The 27,545-nt window shown below is 40.9% G+C and overlaps 1 protein-coding gene across 1 annotated transcript in view; it reads left to right on the top strand.

Annotated features, from left to right (window-relative positions):
* Positions 1 to 27,545, top strand: part of brinp1 (bone morphogenetic protein/retinoic acid inducible neural-specific 1) — a 173,471-nt gene that overhangs the window by 98,460 nt on the left and 47,466 nt on the right. The window contains exon 5 of the mRNA XM_061699284.1: positions 21,779 to 21,884. Coding sequence (XP_061555268.1) covers positions 21,779 to 21,884 — 106 coding nt within the window. The remainder of the gene's footprint in view (positions 1 to 21,778; positions 21,885 to 27,545) is intronic.

Here is a 27,545-nt window from a genome sequence, read left to right as displayed (position 1 = left end):
TTTGTTAAAAGATAAGTGTAGCCTATATTGTTGTTGGATAAAATGATTTATTTAAGAAATAAATTTGTCGAAGGTGAATGCCTGCGTTCACTTCCGGGTTAGTTCACAGCGAGAGAGAGCAAACTTGGGATTTGTGTGAAGATAGTATTTTCCCCAGAGTTATAAGGCACTAATCTTGTACATCCTGACAACCATTGTTGTGCTACTCATGACCTTAGATCAGCTGGTCTTTGGGGATGGTCTTTTCCCCGCACATCTCAGGAGGAAAACGAAGCAGGTTTGATTGAAGAAGATACACAAAAATAAAACAAAAAGAAAAGTTGTTGTCCTGTCGGGGTGCGCCCGTAACTTTCCTGCTGATAGAACTTGTGGTGGGCACCGTTCTTGCTCTCAACTGCGTGCGTGACCGGTAGTTGCTTATTGAGGCTCCGCCAACAGATCACGGCTGGGAAAATTGAGAAGACCACGCCCATCAATTTGAATTTCGGTCTACAATCTAGCCATAAAAATGGTGTAAAAATCATATATTCATATAAAATGCTCCCAACTTTGTACTCTTACTCATAGATCAAGCATATAGAATGATTGTTTAAACTTTAGACTTGGCAAATCAACTGCTTAAGGTTCAATGCAACATTTCATACTGTTTGGTTGTGGTTTCAAATCAAGATGAACAGTTCTCAGTCTTGCAGCTGGACCTGTAAAGCTGACACAATGACACAGACATCAAGGCGTACATTTGGAATATTTCTGCAGCATTCTTGAAATATCAAAACAGACATTTATCTTCAGATAAAGAAACTTCGAATGGGAGTCCACACATTGGCGTAACTCTCAAACGCCAGCAGGTGTCGTCTGCTTTCCAGCAATGTTCCCAGTGGTTGAGAGGCTCCAACCTTTTGGTCGCTCACTTCAAAAGAAGGAAATGAGTCTTTGATGACTGGAATCCAGATTCGTCGGGGAGCTGTTAATTAGTTTAAGATCCGGGTGAGATAAATTAGCCGTCCTTTGGTGGCCGTCTTGCACACCAGGGCAGCAGGGAGGAATGCCGAGTCTATCATTTGTGGTAGGGGTTTGCTATGACAACCGGGTCAGAGACACTACATTAGAAAAAACATAAACTTTTAGTTTAGGTTAGTTTAAGAAATGTGAAATTTTTTTGGAGTCTTAATGTTACGTGAAAAAAAATCACAGTTGATTTACTTATCCTTTTTTTTTTTTTTTTTTTTAAATCATTGATTAAACGTGTCTTAAAGCAATTTAGTCCGAATGAAGCATGGTACTTGGCTGTGACCAGTAGAGGCAATGTTGATTCATTTTCTAATTTGCTGTCGTATGTCTGAATTTCCAACACATGAATTATTTTTGTTTTTTAACCAACTTGTTGGAATGTAAATTACGGCCGTTGTTCACTCTCCCTGGGAAGCAATTTACCTCATGTAACATATTTTCAAATGTTGAATCACGCATTCAAACTATGGCGGTAGAGAAGAAGGCTAAAGTTATCATTTAAGCCTTTAAGCTCTGTTTTTGCAATCGCTCTGCCTTGGTCAAAAGACATGGAGGGTTTACCAGTAGTGCCATGGAAGGATGCTCGGCCTTTACCAACCAGAATTGTACGAGTGAGGTTAGGGTGAAATATCTTACAAAGTGGCACGGAAAAGACTTTACCACCGCAATGCAGTTACCAGATGAGTTAGCCTAGCTTCTTCTATTTGCTTTTCCTTGTCATGTGTGGGCTCTCTCCCATTTTAATAATCAGTGAAGATTAATAAAAAATGGTATTCATATTTTAATAATCGATTAAGATGTAAAAAATCCGTATGAGTGTCCTGTGGGACAATAAGCTACATACATGCCATAACAACTCCTCCGATTAGAATCATTCTGCTCGATACAACACGAGCATTGTAAGACATCAATCACTTGATTAATTAATTATTAATTTGCCCAATAATTGATCAATGGAAATATAGTCAGATTATTGTGTCCATACATGTTTTTCCTCCATGCATCCTTTTGAAGAATCGTGTCATTATAAGATTGTTTTTGAGATAACATTATGATGCTGCATGTGGACAGCCAGCAGGACATAACGATCAGTTGCTTATTAGCAAACATCTGTGCAGGTAGGTTCTTTCTCATTAAGCTCTTTCTGTGGAAAAATACAAACAATGCTTTTGGATTGTTATTGCGGCCGTGCTGTGCTTGCCGCAATTGTTTGAATACCGCCAAAGTCATTACATGGTATTAAAAAGTTGAGTGAAAATGTGTGAAGCCTTTATTAAGTAAAGTCCTCTTGTGGCAAATCTCAGCCTCTGTGTGTGTGTGTGTGTGTGTGTGTGTGTGTGTGTGTGTGTGCGTTCATGCGGCCGTGTGTGTCTACCTTATCCAATTGATTGCCACTAAAAGTGTGAAGTGATAAAGAAGCTGACTGAATACATCAAGCCTCTCTCGCTGTCCTTCTCAACGAGGAGGTTTTAACAGTCATCCGAACTTTAATCAAAATCCAAGATGTATACATCTCCACACTCGCTGCGGGTGCTCCGTTGTTTGCCAGGCTCTCCAGAAAGCACATCACTTTAAATAAAAATTTACAGCTCCTTCAAGGGAAAAAAAAGATAACTCCATCGTGGATGAGAAAAAATTGTGAAATGTTATGTTTCGTTTCTCGACTGTGTCAGCTTATGTTCACCGTTGGCAGCAAGGAGGCAGATGTGATTCCGCAGAGACAAGCGCAGTAAAGCGACACTATGCGAGCAAACTAGCCTTGGGTTAGGAGATAATGAGATCATGCAGTTTGGGCATTCTTTCTCATTGTGCAACTCCATTCATGTATCCCAAGCTTTTGCATTGACAGGGAAGGACTCAGTATGGACAGTACAGCTCATGTGCTTAGAGCAACAAAACACTGCATTCATTAATATATGAACATAGTACTACTGTACCGCCTTAAATTGTACACGCCATGTGCTCGACTGATTACGACTATGATTGACGTCCACTGTGACACATGGTGGTGTCTTGAACAAATACACAGCCTGCGCAGATGACGTGGCCTCTGTAAAGGTGTAAAGTTCACAGTGAAGTTCAAAGAGACAATTCTGGAGTAAAAGGTGCTCAACATTTTGGCATTGACTCACAAAGAAAGAAAAACCCCAAATAGATGCCTGGTACGCTTGCAACAGGTGGCACCAACAACCCACATAGGAGATTCATTTTAGCCAATCAGAAAGCTGATTGAAAGTCACTTCCAGAAAAGACACAAGATTCAGACACAATGGATGAGCAGACGTATTCCTTCATTGGTTTATTAGTATGGCACAGTATAATATAGAATAGTAAAAAAAAAAAAAGAGGTGCTCCTTTACAACCCCAATTCCAGTGAAGTTGGGACGTTGTGTTAAACATATATAAAAACAGAATACAATGATTTGCAAATTATGTTCAGCCTATATTTAATTGAATACACAAGATGTTTAATGTTCAAACTGATCAACTTTATTGTTTTTAGCAAATAATCATTAATTTAGAATTGTATGGCTGTAACACGTTCCAAAAAAGCTGGCACAGGTCATGTTTACCACTGTGTTACATCACCTTTTCTTTTAACAACATTCAATAAACGTTTGGGAACTGAGGACACTAATTGTTGAAGCTTTGTAAGTGGAATTCTTTCCCATTCTTGTTTGATGCACAGCTTCAGCTGTTCAACAGTCCGGGGTCTCCGTTGTCGTATTTTACGCTTCATAATGCGTCACACATTTTCAATGGAAGACAGGTCTGGACTGCAGGCAGGCCAGTCTAGTACCCGCACTCTTTTACTACGAAGCCACGCTGTTGTAACATGCAGAATGTGGTTTGGCATTGTCTTGCTGAAATAAGCAGGGGCGTCCATGAAAAAGACGTTGCTAAGCTGGCAGCATATGTTTCTCCAAAAACCTGTACGTACCTTTCAGCATAGATGGTTCCTTCACAGATGTGTAAGTTACCCATGCCATTGGCACTAACACAGCCCCATACCATCAGAGATGCTGACTTTTGAACTTTGCGTCCATAACAGTCCGGATGGTTCTTTTCCTCTTTGCCCCGGAGAACACGACGTCCACAATTTCCAAAAACAATTTGAGATGTGGACTCGTCACTTTTCCACTTCGCATCAGTCCATCTTAGATGAGCTCAGGCCCAGAGTAGCCGGCGGCGTTTCTGGGTGTTGCTGATAAATGGCTTTTGCTTTGCATAGTAGAGTTTGAAGTTGCAATTCCGGACCGAGCGCCGAACTGTATTTACTGACATTGGTTTTCTGAAGTGTTCCTGAGCCCATGTGGTGATATCCTTTACACATTGATTGATGTCGGTTTTTGATGCAGTGCTGCCTGAGGGATCGAAGGTCACAGGCATTCAATGTTGGTTTTTGGCCTTGCCGCTTACATGCAGTGATTTCTCCAGATTCTCTGAACCTTTTGATTATATTATGGACCGTAGATGATGAAATACCTAAATTCCTTGCAATTGTACATTGAGGAACATTGTCCTTAAACTGTTTGACTATTTTCTCACGCACTTGTTCACAAAGAGGTGAACCTCGCCCCATCTTTGCTTGTGAGTGAGTGAGCAATTCAGGGAAGCTCCTTTTAAACCCAATCATGGCACCCACCTGTTCCCAATTAGCCTGTTCACCTGTGGGATGATCCAAACAGGTGTTTGATGAGCATTCCTCAACTTTCTCTGTCTTTTTTGCTACCTGTCCCAGCTTTTTTGGAACGTGTTGCAGCCATAAAATTCTAAGTTAATGATTATTTTCTAAAAACAAAGTTTATCAGTTTGAACATGAAATATCTTGTCTTTGTAGTGTATTCAATTACATATAGGTTGAACATGATTTGTAAATCATTGTATTCTGTTTTTATTTTTGTTTAACACGTCCCAACTTCATTGGAATTGGGGTTATAAATTTCCCCACAGTGTTAAATCCTTGAAAGAACAGCTCTACCTGTTCATGAAAGAAACAAATAGCCCCTTCCCAATGTGACCAATATCATTCCTGCCTGATAGAAATAAATGACGTCAAGTTGTTTCTGTTTGGGTGGCTGCGTTGCCCAGGACTCCAGTCGTGAGGGATGATCATTTAGCGACGACAATAAGACACCCCGCCGAATATTTTAATGAAAACCAAATACCACTTTTTGCATTTGTAAGAGTCTTCCTGTGCAGGAAATGCATCAGGAATAATACGTAGGCTCCCGCTCGCTCACACGTTATCACGGCTGAGAGGACACGTGGCAAAAGCCTGTGAATATGTATCGTTAATGCATTCGGGCGTGAGGTGTGCGCATGGCTACCAGGCAGTGCTTTGACTGCATCCCTCACAAGGTCACCTATGCACACTGCGACCATGGATTGATTTACACCAGTGCTCAATATGCATTTCCCCCCCCCCCCCCCCCCCCCCCCCATGGCTCCTGCTGTGTGGGTGGTGGTGGCAGTGCTAGTGGAGGTGTGTGCCTGTAACAGCTTCTTTTCGCAATTAGCCAATAAAAAAAGAAAAAAGAAAACTGAATAGAAAATGGGAAAAGCTTCAGTATGTAAGGAGATACAGTGACAATAAAAGGTCTACACACACCTGAGGAAATTTCTTTTTTTGTGGTATAAAAAATGAGACCCAGATAAATAAAAAAAACACCTCCATCATTTATGTTACATATAACGTGTACAACTCAATTGAAAACAAATATTTTCGAAAAGGGGAAGTAAAAATAAACAACTGAGATCATGTGGTTGCACAAGTGTGAACACCTTCTTATTACTGTGGAAATGGCTGCATTCAGAATTTACCAATCACAATCACAAATTCATGTTAAAGTGGGAGTCAACAGTCATCACGCACCTGCCAACATTTAAAGTGCCTCTGAATAACCCCAGATAAAGTTAATCTGTTCTTGTGATCTTTTACTGAGATTTTTTTCATTTTCTTACCAAAGCTTAAAGCTTTTGTGCTAACGCTGACTGGTATTTGGAACTGTTCATAAATTGTTAAAAAGTACAACATTGGTTACATCGGACCATAACATTTGTACACATTTATTTGAGACAATTCAAGTATTTATTTTTCTTCATAAGGCTCACAGTAGATCAGCCTAACCTACTGTACGGTATATCCCACACGTACAAGGTGCACGGAAGATTGTTGTCACATGTACTAAAGAGCGAGTACTTGCCCGAAATTTCTGCCAGCTCCTTCAATGTTGCTGTCAGTCAGCCTCTTGTCCATGACCATCTTATTGTCATGTCATCAATTTTCGAGGGCCATCCAGTTCTTGGTAACATCAAGCCATCCATCCACCCTTTTCCCGTCCCACTTATTCTCACTAGGTTCGCGGGCATGCAGAAGCCTTAGTTCTCATTATCTGCTGAAAGTTAATGCCCTGTTCGGCACGCACTGGCAAAGGAATTGACCAAAATGTCATTCTTTCGCACTCTACCCAAAGTTTTTACACATTACGTAATGGTTTCATTAAAAAAAAAAAAAAAAAAAAAAAAAAACAGTACAACATAAATCAACAATAAGTGTGACAGCTAAATAAGGTATACAGGAAGTCCTCGATTTACGAACGAGTTCCGTTCCAACGCTGGCGACGTAACCCGAATTTCCGCGTAAGTCGGATTTCACCGTTAAAGTCGAAATTTACGTCGAAATACTTCTGTTACGGGTATTATCCCACATGATTGTGACAGCAAGCTCAGTGTGTGTGGGCGTGTGCGTCAATGTGTGAGTGAGACGAGACTGCGCAGGCGTCGTCCGGCGGGACTGTGAAGGAGTGCACGCAGGTGCGAGTGTGTACAGTGGCAAGTGTAGCGACGGCGACCGGGGAGAGTAGCGATTAGTGGAGGACCCATTGACGTTGAATGTACAGAGGAGCGAATAAAGTCATTAAAGCAGCAAATCGGTGCTTCGTGCCTTTATTGTTGCCGCAACGCAGCTCATCTGTGCAACGAGAGAAGGGAGTTAACCCCGAGGAGGCCCTGGAGAAGGCGTCTCCCCTGCGCCTCCCGACCTCGGTCAGGTGATCGTAGCAGGAAAGGTTAACACTTCGTATAACGAAACTAAAATACATCAAAATAAAAAAATAAGATTCTGTACTTACCATTACTGCTGAGAGTGTGAAAAAAGGAGGGCGAAAAAGGCAAAGATACTCCCGGCGCACAAACACAGACAAGCACTATGCACTAGCTAAGCAGAAACACTATGGGGCTGGGGACAAAATGGCGGACGAGGCACGGGCGTCGTAAAGTCGAAACGTCGTAGGTCGAGTGCGTCGTACCTCGAGGACTTCCTGTACATTCAAAGAGCCACTGTTAACATATACAGAAATGACAACGACATTTAACCTAACAATAGCAACATTATTTTTGTAAGAAAAAAAATATATGTATATACATTGCATTGTGGGAATCGCGTGTATGCTTGTTTTCGTTAGCATTAGCAGCTAGCTTTGTGAGTGATCACGCGAATAGTTACACGGCGGGCTGGCCGTGCGCTGTCTGGATTTCCTGGACATTACAGTTTGGTTTGTCAGTGTCGTGTTCTCAAGAATCAGTCTTGTATTGTGTTCCTTTTTTTATTCCCTTTATTTACCAATCAATCAGGACATAGCTAGCATGTATTCAACGTCAAACTACATTCTTCATCGTGCCCTTGTGTATTCACAATTGCTCTTTAACCAAGCAAAAATATATTTTATCCTTATACTTGATTAATCTGATAGAATTCTCAGTAGAATACTTAATTACTGATTGCAGCACCGCTGGATACAAATTCTTATTTGTGACAGGTCTGTTAATGTCACTTCAGAAATAAAGAAAGTTAGTTGTTGCATATTCTCACCGGGTTCACAAATAAGAACACGATTTGACTGTTGTGAGGTTACTTGACTCAACTATCTGGACTGTCTAACTATTGTTCTGCTGTGGTTCTTACCGCTATTCTCTTGTCCATTCTGTCCCTGTCTGTCTGTCTGCTAAAACCCTTTTCTGTCAGGTTGCATTTTCAATAAACATCAGAATAATAAGTAGAGGGAGTATTTCAAACAGAATAAAATAAGTAGAGGGAGTATTTCAAACTCCCCTGTTGCGCAGCAAAACTGTTCTAGCACAAAAGGCATACAGATCCACCATTCTGCATGGCCATGCAGGTGCACAGGACAGGTTAAAAAAACAAAAAAACATACAATAACTGAAAACATACTGTCGATCGGTTTTGAAGGGGCAATAAACTAAGTATCCCTTGATGATTGTCTTTGAAGGTACAGAAAAAAGCCCTCTAGTTTTCTCATAAAGGTTCAATGCAAATTTTTGATAAATAAATGTGGATTTTAAAATATATTAAATATATAAATGCAAAATATAATCCATTTTCATTTTCAACACCGCTTATCCTGGTTAGGGTCGCGGGGCGCTGGAGCCTATTCCAGCTGACTTCAGGCGAAAGGCGGACTACACCCTGAACTGGTCGCCAGTCAGTCGCAGGGCACATATAAACACGGACAACCATTCGCACCCACATTCACACCGTCACTGAGTGGGGACTGAACCCACGCTGCCTGCACCAAAGTCATGCGAGTGTACCACTACACCATCAGTGACACCAAAATATAATACATATAATATATATTCATTAAATATTTTGTTGGTAAAATGACTTGAAAGGACTCGAAACTCCAAGTGTAGGACGTGCAACTTGATTCAGGACTTGCATGTCTCAATTTGAGACTAGACCCGGGACTTGAGGGCAAAGACTTGAGAATTAAATTACTTGTGACTTGAGTTGTACAGATTATAGGTCAGATTAATGGTGGAAAAAGGTTTGGTCTCTTTTTAATCACAAAGGCCTGGCATTTGAAGAGGGCTGTGTATTTTATTTTTTATTTTTTTTTATATCCACTCATAGGCAGCTTGATAGGCTATCAAGTGCATTCCAAAATAACACCGACAAAGGCGTTTTTGTTTTGAAGAGTTTTGAAGTGACATCAAGGTCTGGAACTTGAATATAAAGTTAGGTATGAAAAAAAGATGAAACTGCTTACATTAAAAAAGATTTCAACCTGGTTCTTTTTTTGACCTAATTTTAGTGTTGTTAAATTGAGTTTTATTGTGCGTAGAAGTCAAAATTGCTTTTGAATTTCATTAAATCAGCTCATAAAAAACATATAAAAACATTGTATAAGAAATAGATCAATTTAATTCAAGTAAAATATATTAAATACAGCTCACATTCTACATTTGTTGTTTTTCTCAAAATATACTTCAGTAACTTGTTTATGGATCAAATGCTAAATTCAATTAAATGTAGTTGACATGATTTTTCTTGTTTCTTTTTTTTTTTCATTTTCAATGACCTTCAACTCACATTAGATTAAAAATGCCTAAATTGCAAATAGAATATGGAAATTAAATAAATCTTTACATTTAATTAAATGAAAGATAAAATTAAAAATACAGGAATAATAATTTTGAAAAATCTACAATCTTTTGAAAATAGCGAAGACAAGTTGTCCACTGATGATAAAAGTGGTGGAAAAAAAGATGATATATCGACACAATTCGATATAAGCGGTGATGTTTTTATATGAAAAATGATGTAATTGACTCCAGAATATGTATTTCCTGCGCTATATCAGCCAACAAATAGTTTGGACACAATGAACATTCAAAATAACCCCATACACTCCCAGGTAAAGATACTTTCCTTGGTAGTGGTTTGATTCCCCCGTAAAAATGACTCAGAGATCAATTTTTGGAAAAAGTCCTCTGAGATCTTAAACACCATCATGCACAGAATTAGCTAGGAGCACGTCTCTTCATTTCTATGTTGGCCAGAAATAGCAAGTCATTAGGAGAGAATGGCAAGTGATGGGCAGATTACGAGGCCTCGGTAGAGGCAGTGTGAAATGAAGACGTTTCTCCAACCTTCTACACAAATCCCAGCAGACCATTGGCATTTTATTTTTTATGGTTTTAAGCTGAAATGTTCAATGGTTAGCAAAATATTAGATAGTTTGCAAACACAGCTAAGATTTGAAATCAAAGGAACTATGCAAACAATGAGTCCTAATCTACAGAAAGGGGGTTTCTTTGACAGTGCATGGCTCCTTTCATAGACCCCTAAATTATAGTTACGTCACCCCGCCGTACTAGCCCAAAATAAGATTCCACCTCCATGCTTGACTGTGGGGACAGAGTTCTTTAGGTCGCCCTCACATATTTTTTTCACCCTCCAAAAATGGTTGTTCAAGTTGAACCCAAATAGCTCAACTTTTGGTTTTCATCTGACCACAGCACTCTTCATAAGCTTTCTCTTAAATCATTTAGATTAGTGGAGTGGCAAACTTAAGGCAGGCCTGTACATGTTGCTTCTTGAGCAGTGGAACACCTTGCGGGGACTGCAAGATTGTGTGTTGACAACTGTTTTCTTCGTGACTGAGGTCCCAGTTGTCCTCAGATCAAGAACATCTCCTGCCATGTACTTTTGAGTCTGGCTCCCTTAGCTTCTCATGATCATACTCACTCCACAAGGCAATACCATACATGGAGCTCCAGCATGAGGGCTATTGATGGTCATTTTGTGTGTCTTCCACTTGGGAATCATGGCACCAATAATTACCTTGTCATCAAGCCTTTTACTGATGGTTCTATTGTTGTTGTTTGTTGTTGTTATGTTTTGTTTCGCCGACCTGTGCACCCAACAAAAATTCAGCTCTGCTTAACTTTTGGCTTTGTTTTTGTGTATTCCGGCAAGAAAATGGGGATTTTTTTTCAGACGTTTTTTAGCCGAGGCCATCTAATCGGGCAGGGAATGACGTCAAAGGTTTGATGATCATTTGGCGTATTTGCCATGAAAAAGGGGGTACAAGGGCTAGTTCATTGTTGCTTGACAGCTTTAATTACATTTGTAATATCACCCACCCTTTGAACAACAAGAGTTGTCAGTGATGTACTGTAAGTGTAATGCCAACAATTTGTGTTTATATTCACATTACTGTATGTTGTTCTTCAGCACAATGTCCCCAATATATACTGTAACCTCGCAGCATGCAGTGTAATAATTCATACAAGGACGAGAAATTAAAACAAACTTACTAATCAGGTGCGAGGGTTCCGATCTTTCATGCTAATGCCACGAGATGACTTCAATTATGGCGACGAATATGCGCTGCTCTATGACACCGCGTGCTGTGATGTTTGGTTGTCAATACAATGTCGCGTCACCGCCGAGTCGAGATTGCGCGAAACCTCGCTTTGTTTTGCGATCTGACGTGAGCCTGGCGTTTACCCCGCCTAATGTGCCCAACTCACTTTTGACTGTCAAGCCGCTGAGGCACTAATGAATATTTTTAATTGGTGTCTAATTAAAAGTGTGCACGAAGGAAAGGTCGAGCATATGAGCCAATGTATGCGGAGAGAGGGGAAAAAAATATTGAAATGCTTTGACATCAGTTTGCAGATACAGTGCATGTTGTGTGCTCATTAAAGTGGCTCAAAATAGGCCAATTCTAATCAAATAGTGACACTCATTTCCTTTCTTATTGCAGGATATTTTATGTGTCATCGAAACAAATACATTTTGTACACATTTTCCAACAAACATATGTTTCCGTGACATTTAATATCCCTTACACAACGGCCATTTAAGCCAAATTTTTAAAGTACTGATGCTGGATGGAGTACTTTGCCGCCACCAGAGGCAGTATTCGATAATAAACATACATATCGTGCCGAGGAGAAAAGTTCCAGTAATGCAGTGTTGTTAGTGAAGCAATGATGTCACAAAGGCAAATATTGTACTGATGAGAAAAGGTTGCGTTGAGTTGAGTAGTAATGCAGTGTTGTATTGTGAAGTGATGAATGTTGTGCTGAAGAGGAAAGTTGCAGTCATGGGGGGGTGTCGTATTGAAGTTGCAGTAATGCAGTGTTGTATCGAGAGGCGATGATATGACGCATACACCTACAACGAAGAGGAAAGCTGCATGCATGCAGCGACATTTCATGAAACAAACGAGTGACAAAGACATATCGTACAGAGGGTATAAGTTGCAGTAATGCAGTTTTGTATCTTGAAGTGATGTGGTGTGACAAATACAAATCGTGGTGAAGGGAAAACGTGGACTAATACAGTGTTATTTCGTGAAGGAGTTTTGTGACAAAGACAAATATCATACCAAGGAGAATTGCAGTAATGCGATGCCGTATCAAAGTGATGGTCTGATACAGACAAATATAGTACAATGTGATAAAAACAGATTGTAGCAAAGAGGAAACTTAAGTAATGCAGTGTCTTATTGTGAAGCGATGGTGTGAATCAAAATGGTACTACCCCTCTTACCTGTCATCTGCCATGTAGTAGCTAGCAATGGACAGAAGGCAAACAAGATATGATGTGTCCACTATTTTCTAAAAGATCTGCAATAAATTAACTTACTAGGGTGATTATAGCACAACAACAACAATAGCACATCTCATGTACTTTTGCACAGTACTGAAATTAATTTAGCATTTGTCATTATTTGTTGAATTGGGAGTAAGACACGCACTATTTATCTTGCCACTTCACTGCATAGGAAACTGGATCTCCTGGGCATCGTTTTATTTACAGCGTGAAGATCATTTTCATGATGACAGATGACAATTATCGAGGCTGTTCCATATCTCTGCTTTCTGTCTAACGGTGGGCTTTGATATAGTCGGGTGGGGTGGGAGGATGGTGGCCCAGTGGGATTCCACTGTTGTGTTCCGCTTAATAATCCAAATCCTCCGCTGTCCCCCAAAGGCCTACTTCAGTCGTTTGATTGCTCCTTGTATTTTTATTACGTTAGACTCCACATTTTAATAATCTGCTGGTGTGTGCTCAGAGAGAAAGTGAGGCGTATACTGTAGCTCTCCTAAACATCCCGCATATTCTCAGGGCCACACTTTAATCCATAAAGCTGTGTACGACTGTGCTCATGTTTATGCACATCTATTAGCACTGCATGTTTGTGTGAAAATGAATGTAAACGTTTCAGCCGACTGGTGGAAGCAAGCGACAAGGGACAAATTATGCATTAGCATGCTACATTACCTTTTAAAGGACACAAGAAATTGTAAAATGAACCACTCATGAAGTGATAGTCTGACAGAGACAAACATTGTACTGAAAACAAAGTTGCAGTAATACAGTTTAGTATCATAAACCAATAGTATGATAAACACTTTACCAAAGAGAAATGTTACAGTCAATCGCGTGTTGTATTGTGGTGCAATTGTGTGACAAATAAAATCATTGTACTGAATGGGAAAGTTAAGCTCTGTCATATCGTAAAGCAGTGGTATGACAAATACACCAATAGTGAGGATGACCATTACAGTAATGCAGTGTCGCATCGTGAAGTGATGGTGTGACAAATATTGGACCAACGAAGAAAGCATCAGGAATGTGATGTCATCTCGTGAAGCAATGATGTGACAAAAACAAGTATTACAGGGAAGTTACAGTTATGCAGTGTCATAGTGTGAAAAATATTAATATTAATATTGGAGCAAAGAGGAAAGCTGCAGTCATGCTGTGTTGTCTTGCTATGGTGTGCCAAATACACGTAGTGTTACCTTAGAGGGAAGTTGCATAATCCTATGTTGTAAAAGAAGTGATGGTGTGACAAAGACAAATATCGTACCAAAGGAAAGATGCAGTAATGGGGTGGGATTTTGTGAGGCATGGTGGGATAAATTCAAATATGGTACAAAAATTGCAGTAATGCAGTGTCGTATCATAAAGTGTTGGAATGACACACACACACACACTGGGCGACTAGTTAGAGTGTCAGCCTCACAGTTCTGAGGACCAGGGTTCAAATCCTGGCCTCACCTGTGTGGAGTTTGCATGTTCTCCCCGTGCCTGCGTGGGTTTTCTCCGGGCACTTCGGTTTCCTCCCACATCCCAAAAGCATGCATTAATTGGAGACTCTAAATTGCCCGTAGGTGTGAATGTGAGTGCGAATGGTTGTTTGTTTGTATGTGCCCTGCGATTGGCTGGCAACCAGTTCAGGGTGTACCCGCCTCCTGCCCGATGATAGCTGGGATAGGCTCGAGCACGCCTGCGACCCTAGTGAGGAGAAGCAGCTCAGAAAATGGATGGATGGATGGAAAAAAACTTAGAAAACAATAATGTTGTATTTTACAGTCAGATGGGTGCATATGGTCTAAAAAAAAAGTGTTTCAATGTAACAGACAATCAGCTACATATATTGAACAACCCCCCGCCCCTTTTAGTCCGTTCAATCGAGGTCCCACTGTATTGTTTGTCCACATTTGTTACTGGTAAGATAAGTGTGTGAGACGCTTGTAATACAACAACAGGCCTTACAGAAAAAATGCAATTTCACCAACCATTTGTTGCTTGTTAGCGTTAATGGCCTATTTTGTGTCACATTACCCTTTGCAGGATGTAGACATTAGGGTTTTTATTGAAACAGAATACAGGTCACAGACCCTTTTTTTCTTCTTGTTTGTCTTATGGTTCGAGCACTAACCCTGTTGTTGTAGACTGACTGGAAATAATGTGAAATATTTACATGATATTTTTCTTTTTGCATTATCCCATGCATATTTGACTCAATTTAGAGGTTTCAAATGATATTTTTCTGGTTTTATACAACAAAACCTTCTTAATGAGATGATTGGACTGGATGGTGAATAGGTCCACAGCAAGATGGATAGTTGGTTGTGTTTCGATGGCACACTGGAACAATAGATAGGCGCTCAATTTCCGTGTCGTTTTAAACAGATGCCAATTGAGCTCCCTCAGATGAGCCATCCGTCCCATTCAGTACAATGTGTTCAGACATTCTGTACCAGTAAAAGTGATTAAATATTACAACGCTCTCCTTTTACAACAGTGTGTCTTACGATCGTTGGACGCCGAAATGCAGTCTTTCTTTATGTTCCTCCCAGTCTGAATGTTTGCATTTATCCCCTACCGCCTTAACGACTTGATGCAGCAGCAAATAAATACATCCGTCTAATTTCTTGCATGTCAGTGCACCATCTGGTGTACGATCAACATGAAAGACGTTAGAAAAGTGATAAACGAACGTGATTAACTTCTTACAAACTTTTCCTTGTGTTATTACAGTGAAACCTCTGCTTTATATTGTGTTTTATTCAGTTTATCCAATAGGACATCATGGTCAAGAAATTAATCTGTTCCAGGGTTGTAACAGTACATGTATTTTATAAAAATATCATTCTTTATTGTCATACAAGTGTAAAATATGGCAAACGCTTATTGGAAATGAGATATAATGTGTGATGTAAGCATAACATTTGCAGAAATTAGCTTATTCCAATGTGAAAAAATGTTAACCTTAGTCAGCTTTGATCCCCCACCTATTTGCCTTTTGGCTTAGCTCCTTCTTCAGCACAATGGACTGATACAAAGTCCGCATCACTGCAGACACTGCACAAGTCGCCTGTCGATCTGCCCTTCCATTCTTCCCTCACTCGTGAACAAGACCCCAAGATACTTGAACTCCTCCACTTGGGGCAGGATCTCATCCCCGACCCGGGGAGGGCACTCCACCCTTTTACGACTGAGCACCATGGTCTCAGATTTGGAGGTGCTGATTTTCATCCCAACCGCTTCACACTTTGCTGCAAACCGCTCCTGTGAGTGTTTGAGATCACGGCTTGACGAAGCCAACAGAACCACATCATCTGCAAAAAGCAGAGAAGCAATACTGAGTCCAACCCTCACTGGAAACGAATCTGACTTACTTCCGGCAATGCGAACCGAACTCTGACACCGGCCGTACAAGGACCGAACAGCCCGTATCAGTGGGTTCGGTACCACATACTCCTGAAGCACCCCCCACAGGACTCCCCGAGGGACACGTTCGAACGCATTCTCCAAGTCCACAAAACACATGTAGACTGGTTGGACGAACTCCCACTCACCCTCAAGGACCCTACTGAGAGTGTAGAGCTGGTCCAGTGTTTCACGGCCATGGCGAAAACCACACTGCTCCTCCCAAATCCGAGATTCGACTTTCCGACGGACCCTCCTCTCCAGCATCCCTGAATAGACCTTACCAGGAAGGCTGAGGAGTGTGATGCCCCTGTAGTTGGAACACACCCTCCGATCCCCCTTCCCCACCACCCCAGTCTGCCAATCCAAAGGCACTGTCCTCGATGTCCACACAGTGTTGCAGAGCCGTGTCAACCAGGACATCCCCACAACATCCAGAGCCTTTAGGATCTCCGGGCGGATCTCATCCACCCCCGGGGCCTTGCCACAAAGGAGCTTTTTACCCACCTCGGTGACCTCAACCCCAGAGATAGGAGAGCCCGCCTCAGACACCCCAGACTCCGCTTCCTCATGGGAAGGCATGTCGGAGGAATTGAGGGGATCTTCGAAGTATTCTCCCAACCTACTCACAACGTCTCGAGTTGATTTCAGCAGCGCCCCATCCCCACTATACACAGTGTTGATGGTGCACTGCTTCCACCTCCTGAGACCCCGGATGGTAGACCAGAATTTCATCAAAGCCGTCAGAAAGTCTTTCTCTATGACCTCACCAAACTCCTCTCACACTCGAGTTTTTTGCCTCAGCGTCCACCAAAGCTGCCTCAGGAATCCCACAGGCCAAAAAGGCCCGATATGACTCTTTCTTCAGCGCCACCAACCAGTGTCCACCAACGGGTGTGGGGGTCACGCCACGACAGGCTTGGCTTACGGCCAAAGCTCCACTCGGCTGCCTCAGCAATAGAGGCATGGAAAATGGTCCACTCAGACTCAATGTCCCCCGCCTCCCCTGGAATGTGGGTGAAATTCTGCCGGAGATGGGATTTGATACTCCTTCTGACAGGGGATTCTGACAGACGTTCCCAGCAGACCATCACAATATGTTTGGACCTGCCAGGTCGGACCGGCATCTTCCCCCACCATTGGAGCCAACACACCACCAGGTGGTGATCAGTTGACAGCGCCGTCCGTCTCTTCACCCAAGTGTCCAAAACATGCAAGTCCGATGCCACGACCACAAAGTCGATCATCGAACTGCAGCCTAAGGGTGTCCTGTGCACATATAGACACCCTTATGCTTGAACATGGTGTTCGTTATGGAGAATCCGTGATGAGCACAGAAGTCCAATAACAGAACACCACTCGAGTTCTGAGCGGGGGGGCCGTTCCTCCAGCGCGTGCATTGAAGTCTCCCAGCAGAACGATGGAGTCCCCAGCGGGAGCGCTCTCCAGCACCCCCTCCAAGGCGTACACACACCATACAGATACCGTATCAAACTCAATCAAACTGGGAGGGCTGGCAGTGAATAAGCGGACCCCTGAGGCAGAGAAAATTACTCAAGCATTTTTTGTATGCAAAGTACATTAAACATTCGAGTCTTTGTTGCTGCCCTAATATGGACAATTATAAACATTTTGTGGGGATGTCAACTACTCACGATGTTCACTATTCAAGGCATGGCTTGGTCCCTGTACTGTACTAAAACGTACAAACAAAACAATTATAGGCTTACCCACTGACATTAAACAACTGACTAGGTTATGTATGACATTATTCTTTTATTATTGTTTATGACTTATCGTTGTATTTTTTGCCATATTGAACAGCCAAGGCAGAGACATGTCTACCTATGTTGAATTATTAACACATTTCATCTCCTGTTCTATGGATTTCATCATATTTATTCTCTTTGCCATCACTGGTACCCTACTATGGTGGAATTAGTCACACACACAAAGCCAAAGGAAAAGCAAATTACAATTGTGCAGTCATTTCTTTAGATTCTTTTGAACGTTCCAGTATACGTCTCCTTATTCTTGATTTATTGTCATTATTATATTTTTAGATATGAACATTTCTGTATATTATTGGCAAGGTTGTGAGGTAGGGCTACAAAGTCATTGTGATGCTAAGATTTCCCTTCTAACCTTTTCAAGGTGCTATTTGGGACTACTCAATAGTCAGGAGCGCTTCACTTCATACTCCCTCCCATACGATTGCCAATGACAACCTTCTCCAAGCTCGACGATGTGAAAGTTGGCCATTAAAAGCACCCTCTTCACATCCGAAGAGCTCCATTATTTTCTCTTAATGGCAGTTCGGGGTCAGGCATCGGGAGCCATTGTTATATACTGTATGTCTTGGTGCGGCTGTTTGGCAGGAAGTTAGGCTTTTTATTTGAGAAAAATGTCCATCGATGCGTCCCATAAAAGTGTTTTAAGCCCATCCTTAGTGGCGAGTTAGGACACTTTGCCAGCGGTTTAATGTCAAACAATGTTCATCTTTCTCGAATCTATCGGGAACGATACTTAAATGTACACTTTAAGATTTAACGATGGTCATTGTTCACAGTTTTGCCGTAGACTTTCTTGAACGTGCTTTGGGAAACGATAAAACAATGGATTTGTTACCCAAAAAAATGCATTACTTTACCCTGTCTCTCGACGACAATCAAGCTTTCAAAACAATTGACGTTTCAATAGTTGAAAACCTGCATTTTCAACATAATGTTCCATTTGTTTTGTTTGTAAAAACGTAACACCTTCCATTCATCTCGGCACCGCTTATCCTCACAAGGGTCGAGGGTGTGCTGGAGCCGAAACCAGCTATCGTCGGGCGAGAGGCGGTTTACACCCTAAAGTGATCGCCAGCCAATCGCAGGGCAAAATCTAACATCATTTAACACAACACAAATAAACAACTACAGGGTCAATGATTTTATAAACACATTCCTAACATCAACAGGTTAGGTAAACTGTTATAATAGCTATGTAAGTTTCTATAGCACAGGTTATTAGTTTACATTTTATTTTTGTAATTTAATTTTGCGTAGAGGTTTTTAGCGTGATCAATACAGCACATGAAATTGAACCTTTAATCTAATAACGAAGAGTACACTTTTCATTTGTTTTGATATCAACCGAGCCAATTTAAATGAGCCTCTGGAATGAGTGATTAAAATGAAATAAAGAGGACAAAGAAGGATTATTCACATTATTTTTTGCTGCAACTCAAATTATTTTAAGGTCGCATGGATAACACTGGTCAACAACAAATTTATTGTCTAAGATTTCTTTTTGCATATTTAGGACCAGCGGCACAGTGGCCGACTGGTTAGAGTGTCAGCCTCACAGTTCTGAGGACCCGGGTTCAATCCCTGGCCCCGCCTGTGTGGAGTTTGCATGTTCTCCCCGTGCCTGCGTGGGTTTTCTCCGGGCACTCCGGTTTCCTCCCACATCCCAAAAACATGCATTAATTGGAGACTCTAAATTGCCCGTAGGCATGACTATGAGTGCGAATGGTTGTTTGTTGGCTGGCAACCAGTTCAGGGTGTACCCCGCCTCCTGTCCGATGACAGCTGGGATAGGCTCCAGCACGCCCGCGACCCTAGTGAGGAGAAGTGGCTCAGAAAATGGATGGATGGATGGATATTTAGGACCATTTTGATGTGTTTAATCCAAATATCACATTGGTCAATAAGGTCAACCTTTTTTTAATTAAGGCAAGATATTTTTGTTTACATGAATGGGTATTTTCGCTTTCGAGGTTCAAATAAACAGAGGTACATGCCCTGAATTTCAAACAATGATGATGTAACATTCAATTTACAGGTATTTACTTATATCAATGTCTACTATTGAATTTACAGTAAGGAAAGTTTGTAACATTTGATAATTAAACTGTTAACAACCTGACCTGAACAAGAGAAACGGATGTCATTTTCGGATTCAGCGATGCAAAATGTCCTACGTTCTTTGAAAAAACATAGACAACTTAGAACATTTTTTGTAACCCAGCGTAATGTTTACATTTATTCAGTTTTGAATAGCTTTTCCAAATTAGTCATATCTACAGTATGGACATATATACACCGTTTATATAGGTATATATACATATAAATGTTATTTCACTCTCTCAGTTGTTGTTCATTTAACTTTTATAGGTGTAGATGTACTTAATCCAATGAAGCAAAATTGTATGCCTTGATTTACGACTCGCTTAACCGAAGTGATGACTTGACTCGATTGATTTGACTATAACTTGGCCTTTAGACTTGCTTCAATCTGCAGTGATGAGTAGCTTTCATTATTATATGACCTGTGGTAGAGCCCTGAAAACATAACATGGGAAACATGAATGACAGCAACGTACGACAATGAACCAACAAGGACTGAAAGAAACCAGGAAAATAAATACAAAGAAGAAACTCATGAGACAACGAGGAACACATGGACAAGGCACGAGCGGGTGGAAGGAGCTGATAGGTTGACACAAGGTAAAGGGCTGATGAGAACAGGTGACAACAATAACAAAACTCGCACACAAGACATGAACATGTGACCAGAAAACAAGAAAAAGCATGAGACAAACTGAGGCCCGGTAAACACATAAAGACAATCGGCCTTTTTTTATGCCGAATCTGCCCCTTCCCGACCTAGCGCGTCAAACGCTAGAGAATCTTAAATCTTATTATAATATATATAATATATGTCTTGGCGGCACGGTGGCCGACTGGTTAGAGCGTCAGCCTCACAGTTCTGAGGACCAGGGTTCAATCCCCGGCCCCGCCTGTGTGGAGTTTGCATGTTCTTCCCGTGCCTGCGTGGGTTTTCTCCGGGCACTCCGGTTTCCTCCCACATCCCAAAAACATGCATGAATTGGAGACTCTAAATTGCCCGTAGGTGTGAATGTGAGTGCGAATGGTTGTTTGTTTGTATGTGCCCTGCGATTGGCTGGCAACCAGTTCAGGGTGTACCCTGCCTCCTTTCCTCGTTGATAGCTGGGATAGGCTCCAGCGCTCCCGTGACCCTAGTGAGGAGAAGCGACTCAGAAAATGGATGGATGGATGGATGGATGGTTTTGTGTGATCACATGATATTTTGAGATCAGCGGTGGAAAATAATCTTTACGTGTGTGTTGTTCTGTGTTGATTTTATCGGAACACGCCACACACAATACAACCAAAACTGTTAAATCCCAGATTTTTTATCTTTATATGTGGGGTCTGTCACAGATAAATAATCTTTTAAGATTTGAAGTCCTTATGTGTGTACCAAGCCGGCAGGATGTACGACTGGTTAGCACATCTGCCTCACGGTTCTGGAGTCCGGGGTTCAAATCCCGGCCCCGCCTGTGTGTGGTTTGCAAGTTCTCCCCGTGCTTGGGTGGGTTTTCTCCAGGCACACCGGTTTCCTCCCACCTCCTAAAAACATGCATTAATTGGAGACTCTAAATTGCCCGTAGGTGTGACTGTGAGTGCGAATGGTTGTTTGTTTCTATGTGCCCTGCGATTGGCTGGCGACCAGTTCAGGGTGTACGCCGCCTCCTGCCCGATGACAGCTGGGATAGGCTCCAGCAGCCCGTGACCCTAATGAGGATAAGCGGTAAAGAAAATGAATGGATGGATGTGTGTACCAGGCCTTAATCTAATCAAACACAGATAACGACACAGCCAGGACGGAGATATGTGTACTGGTCTCCTGAATCCCATTGATTTATATTTCCTGTTTTATCGTCGTCATCACATTTTTCCTCTGTGCCAAGCAGCACAAAACGATGAACTGAAATTGTCACAGGAGGTTCTATAAGTCCTTTTTTTTCAACGACTACTGGTGATCGTCTCACCCTCATGACACTAACACATTCTGTAACATGTCATAAAAGTACTTGGATAAAACAATACGCATCAATACGAAGTGTTTTTGAATCTTATTGTCTTGGAACAGGTGACAGAGACACGTACAGGCCCGCTGGGATGCAGTAGCTACGACAATCTGGACTCGGTCAGCTCCGTCCTGTTGCAGAGCCCGGAGAGCAAGCTTCATCTGCAAGGTAAACAAAAAGTTGGCGCGTCTGTATTAACCTTCGGGGATGCTGTGTGACACTTTGTCACACATGGGTAAACTACATTTTATCTCTTCAAAATGGAGCAGACTGATGCGTTGGGTGTAAGCTTTTACCCATGGTCAATTTGGTGTTACAGTATTCCCAGTATATAGCAGGCTACACATTATGTTTTGCTAAATTACTCAAAACAAACATTTTATGCAAACCTAAACATAGAGGTTTGGTTCCCAGTCTATCCATTAAGAAGCAGCAATGAAACTACCTGGCATTCTTGTGATCTTCTCCGCACAACTACTGTACTTACGACAGTCACTCTATTTATCCTCCTCAACCAAAGGCTCTGCTGGATAGATTTTGACTTTTTTTCAGTAAATTGGAAAAAAAAAAAAAATATCCTTTAACCCCAAACACAAGTAATTGTCATTGTTTTCAGTTGAAGTCAAGGGCGGTGACCCGATTCTGATGCCTATTGTTTACAAACAATATGAAACGGTCGATTAAAGGCTGGTAGAACAGTAAAACACATAAACACAATGAGCACACTGACACCTGCTGTCGTCCACTGCTCATGCCCAGACACTCACAACACTCAGAGTCCACGTAGCTTGTGCCAACTGGCCGACCTTCCGCAAGCTGGCAGACCTCACCCGTCAGCCTACAAGCCCCCGCATTTTAAAAGCACATATCTAAAACAAAGATTCTACAAGCCATACAGTATTTTCTATACTTGTTTTTGTGTGTTTAAGTACATTTACAACATGTTTAAAAATTGTGTTTTAGCAAGTTTAAAGGTGGGGGTGCGTGTGTGCGGTGTGTGTGTGTATATATATATATATATATATATATACACACACACACACACACACACACAGTATATAAAAAGTTTTTTTTTTTTTAACTAGGTCTCTCGAGAGGTTAAATTTTCACTTATTGCGAGTGGGTCAAGAACGTATCTCCCGCAATGAATGAGGGTTCACTGTATATTCAATACGTAAAACAAAAACTAAACAATTTCACAGGCAATGCGGCGCAATAGTAAAAAAAATTGATGGATTTCTAAATAACTAACTTTACCGCTCTAGTGGTTTCCATTTTTAAAGATCTTAAACAATGTGGCAAGTAATTATGAGGGCCGACAAATGCAATAGAAGTTAAAGATGGAGCGCTGTGTAATCTGCAGTTAAGTATTTGAACAGAGTGATTGCTTCTTTTTGATTTCGCCGAGTTTACCGAGACAATTACGAGTAGCCGGAGATTCTCAAAAGGCACGCATTCTTCATTATGACGCCCACGACCGTCCCGTCTCCTTGTAACTGAGAGATCATTATTTGTCCTCTAAAAATCAGAGAACTAAGTGGTCCTGTCAAAGGAGCGATTTAATTCGCCTCTCGCTCAATGGCTTCCAAAGCTTTACTCTTGAGAGCAAGCTTTGTTGTGTGTAGGCATTCTCCACACAATTGTTGGTGACAGACTTGACGGTACTGCATCGCAAATACAATACACGGTTAAAGTGACACCATTTGCATTGTGCGGTTTGGAACTTTGGATATGTGTAATGGCAGTGTAAAGAGAAGAAAATGCACGGATTGGGGTGTCCTCAGAATCTGAATCAGGCTGTTCTGCAAAATCCAGATGCAAATGAGATATGAATGTGATGCCAAGGGCATTGTAAATGGATAGATTGCGAGCCTGGCACTATATTTATTGATTTGATTACAACCTACATATGTGGTAATTCAAACAAAGTGCCCATAGTCAATTCAAACTACAGATACAGTGGATAGAAAAGGTCTAAACACCCCTTTTGAAATGCCAGGTTTTGTCAAATTAGACCAAGATGAATAATTCCAAGCAAAACCATTCTTGTGATGTGTAAATTATGGAACGGAATTGATAAAAAAAAGAAATATTTTCGAGAAATAAAAGTAAAGCAATGAGGTAATGTGGTTGCACAAGTGTGCACAACTGCACATTCTCATATAAATGGGGATGTGACTGTGTTCAGGAGTAACCACTTACATTTCAAATTAGGCAAAATGGTTGTCAGCACACACCTAACATCATTTAAAGTCCCTCTGATTAACCCCAAATAAAGTTTAGATATTCTAGTCTGCTTTTCCTGATATGTTGTAGTCACATTTTATAGCAAAATCCATTGTATGCAGAAAGCTTTCACAGCATCATAGCGATCTCATTGTTCAAGAGAAGGGAACAAGAGAATTTCCAAGGAATTAAATACTATATACCATGGAACACAGTGAAGATAGTCATCATCAAGTGGAGAAAATATAGCACAAGAACTGGACATGCCTCCAAAATTGATGAACAGATGAGAAGAAGTCTCTGCCAAGAGACTACCTGAAACACTGAAGAAGCTGCAGGAATTTCTGTTCAAGTACTGTCTGTTTCTCACATGTGACAACAATCTCCCGTCTTCTTCTTATAGCTGGGCTATAGGGTATTGTGGAAAGACGGAAGCCAAATCTGTCAAAGAAGAACATCCAAGGATGGCATAATTCTGCAAAAATATGATGTAAATGATGGCTGGTATGTGCTGACTTCTGTCTAAGATGGGTTTTTATGATCAACTTTCATACTGAACACAACCACATCCTGAGCTCTAAGAAGGTGTGCACACTTGTGCAACCATGTTTTTTTACTTGCCCTATGTAAATGATTCTAAAACAAATTTCATTTTTTACTGGTTATGGCGGCACGGTGGACGACTGGTTAGCAAATCTTCCTCACAGTTCTGAGGACCGGGGTTCAAATACCAGCCCTGCGACCAGTTCAGGGTGTACCCCGCCTCTCGCCCGACGATAGCTGGGATAGGTACCAGCACGCCCGCGACCCTTGTGAGGATAAAGCAGTACAGAAAATGGATGGTTGGATGGATGTGCTGGTTATAGGTCACATTAATGGTGGAAAATGTTTTTAAGTAATTTATCTTGGTCTCCTTTTTTTACATCACAAATACCTGGCATTTGAACGGGGTGTCTTTTTATATCCACTGTAGTTATGTAATATAATAAGTATTAATCTGCCCTAATCCAACCTTTTCACGTCCGATCCAATACAAATATTTCAGCCTTGAGTTTTTCAGCCTTGAGTTTTGGCCAATACAGATATGAGTCCAATAATCCAATAATCAAACATATTTTACTTATTTTGTAGTATGGAATTTTAGAAAAGGCTTGATCAAGTGATATTACTCAAACAGAGACCAATAATCATTAACAGTAGGCATGAGAAAAACTGACCCATTTATTATTAACTAATGGGTTACATAAAGTAACTTTAAAAATTACAATGTACTATAATTGAATAAAAAAGATGGGAATTATCCATCCAATTTTTTTTTTTCAATTTTCTAAGCCGCTTCTCCACACTAGGGTCGCGGGCATGCTGGAGCCTATCCCAGCTAACATCGAGCAGGAGGCGGGGTACACCCTGAACTGGTTGCCAGCCAATCGCATGGCACATACAAACAAACAAATTCGCACTGACATTCACACCTACGGGCAATTTAGAGTTGTCAATTAACCTACCATCCATGTTTTTGGGACGTGGGAGGAAACCCACGCAGGCACGGGGAGAACATGCAAGCTCCACACAGGCGGGGCTGGGGATTGAACCCCGCTCCTCAGAACTGTGAGGCAGATGCTCCAACCAGTCGTGTGCCAGACAGAAAAAAAAAAATAAAAATAATATATATATATATATATATATATATATATATATATATATATATATATATATAATATATATATATATATATATATATATATATATATATTTGCAACATAGCCACTGCTTAACTTAAACATAAGCATATTCTAAATTTGAAAAGATAAAATAAAAAATATAAATGATACTATTAAAGTTCAAAATAACAAAGTTCGATTCAGTTATTTTTTTACTGTCGTATATGGCGGGAAAAGCATTTTCTGTCTCCACGTGTGGCAATACACTTTTGAACTTGATGCAACTGGGGTTTAGTTTTATTGACAATGTTGTGGCGATAAGAATCGTGTAGTGAGGCTGGAGGTCCTTGGTGGTCTGTGTTTGCTTTGTTGGGATTGCTGTTCCTGGTGGGCACTGCAGTGTACGCAATGAGATACACACTTGCAGTAACAAAGAAAGTAGACGCCACAATCGAATATTGTTAATAGAACTAGTTTGAAGAATATATGCCAGAGAGTGTTGATATATTGCCTGTTTGTATGTGTTTATACGTTTATGTACAAATATTGATTATTTTGACAGCTATAAGTGCCCCAACTTCAATGCTAATTTTCGTTAGCTCGTCAGTGGTGTTTTTCCTGTGTGTTAGCTTTGAGCTATCAATTTTTGTGAACAAAAATAAATTTAAAAAAAACAACGAGGTCTGTGATGTATTTTGAACATTCAATAGGTGTAATTCCTTTGTTATGTGAGTTTACCTTTACAGTGAACCTCAATTGGAGTGTCAATAAACAACTTTAAGTAAGCAAAAGCTACTCGTACTCCTTACTACTTTGTTAGAATCTTAATAACCTGTTGTTGTGATCACGTGGGCCCTCCCTGCATGCCATTCGAGCACTTCTGGATAGAAGTGCTGCACTTCTGGATAGAAGTGCTGGAGCGGAATATGGGATAGACTGCTTATATAAGAATGGGAAAGTCTGAGATTTTACCTCCGTTACTCGATTTTTTTGCTGACATCAGACCGATTTCCAATCTCAAAGATTTGATTTGGAAACCCCTAGTAAGTATTAGTGTGGAGGGGTTTGTTCCAATATTTAAATTAAGCTAATTCAACAGATAACTAAAATGTGAATGAATTCATTAAAATGTAAAATCCTGTTTTTAATTGACATTTAATTACAAACCACAATTCCAATGAAGTTGGGACATTGTGTAAAATGTGAATAGAAACAAGAGTACAATGAGTTGCAAATCCTTTTATACCTATATTCAATATACTATAAAGACAAAAGATGTTCAAACTGATGAGCAAAAATCTTTGGAACATTCCACAGATGAACAGGTTATTTGTAAACAGATGAGTGTCATGATTGGGTATAAAAGAAGCCTCCCTGAAAGGCTCAGTTGTTCACAAGCAAGGATGGGCTGAGATTCACTACTTTGTAATCAACTGTGTGAGAAAATAGTCTAACAATTTAAGAACAACGTTTCTCAATGTAGAGTTGCAAGGAATTTGGGGATTTCATCTTTTACGGTCCATGATATCATGAAAAGATGCAAAGACTGGAGAAAACTCTGCACGTAAGCGGCAAGGCTCAAAACCAACATTGAATACCCTGACATTTAATCCCTCAGGGGGCACTGCATTAAAAACCGGCATCATTGTGTAAAGCGCATTGCCATGTGGGCTCAGGAACACTTCAGAAAACCATTGTCAGTTAACACAGTTCGTTGCTACTTCTACAAATTCAAGTTAAAACTCTACCATGCAACACGAAATCCATATATCAAAAACACCCTGAAACATTGCCGGCTTCCCTGGCCCTGAGCTCATCTGAGATGGAATGACGCATTATTTTTGGAAATCATGGACGTCGTGTCCTCTGGGCCAAATAGGAAAAGGACCATCCGGATCAAAGGCCGATGCAAAAGTCAGCATTTGTGATGGTATGGGGGTTT

The sequence above is a fragment of the Phycodurus eques genome, chromosome 15 (genome assembly GCF_024500275.1).
Source record: "Phycodurus eques isolate BA_2022a chromosome 15, UOR_Pequ_1.1, whole genome shotgun sequence".
NCBI lineage: Eukaryota > Metazoa > Chordata > Actinopteri > Syngnathiformes > Syngnathidae > Phycodurus > Phycodurus eques.
Note: the sequence above shows the minus strand (reverse complement) of the source record. Positions and strands in the feature narration are given on the sequence as shown.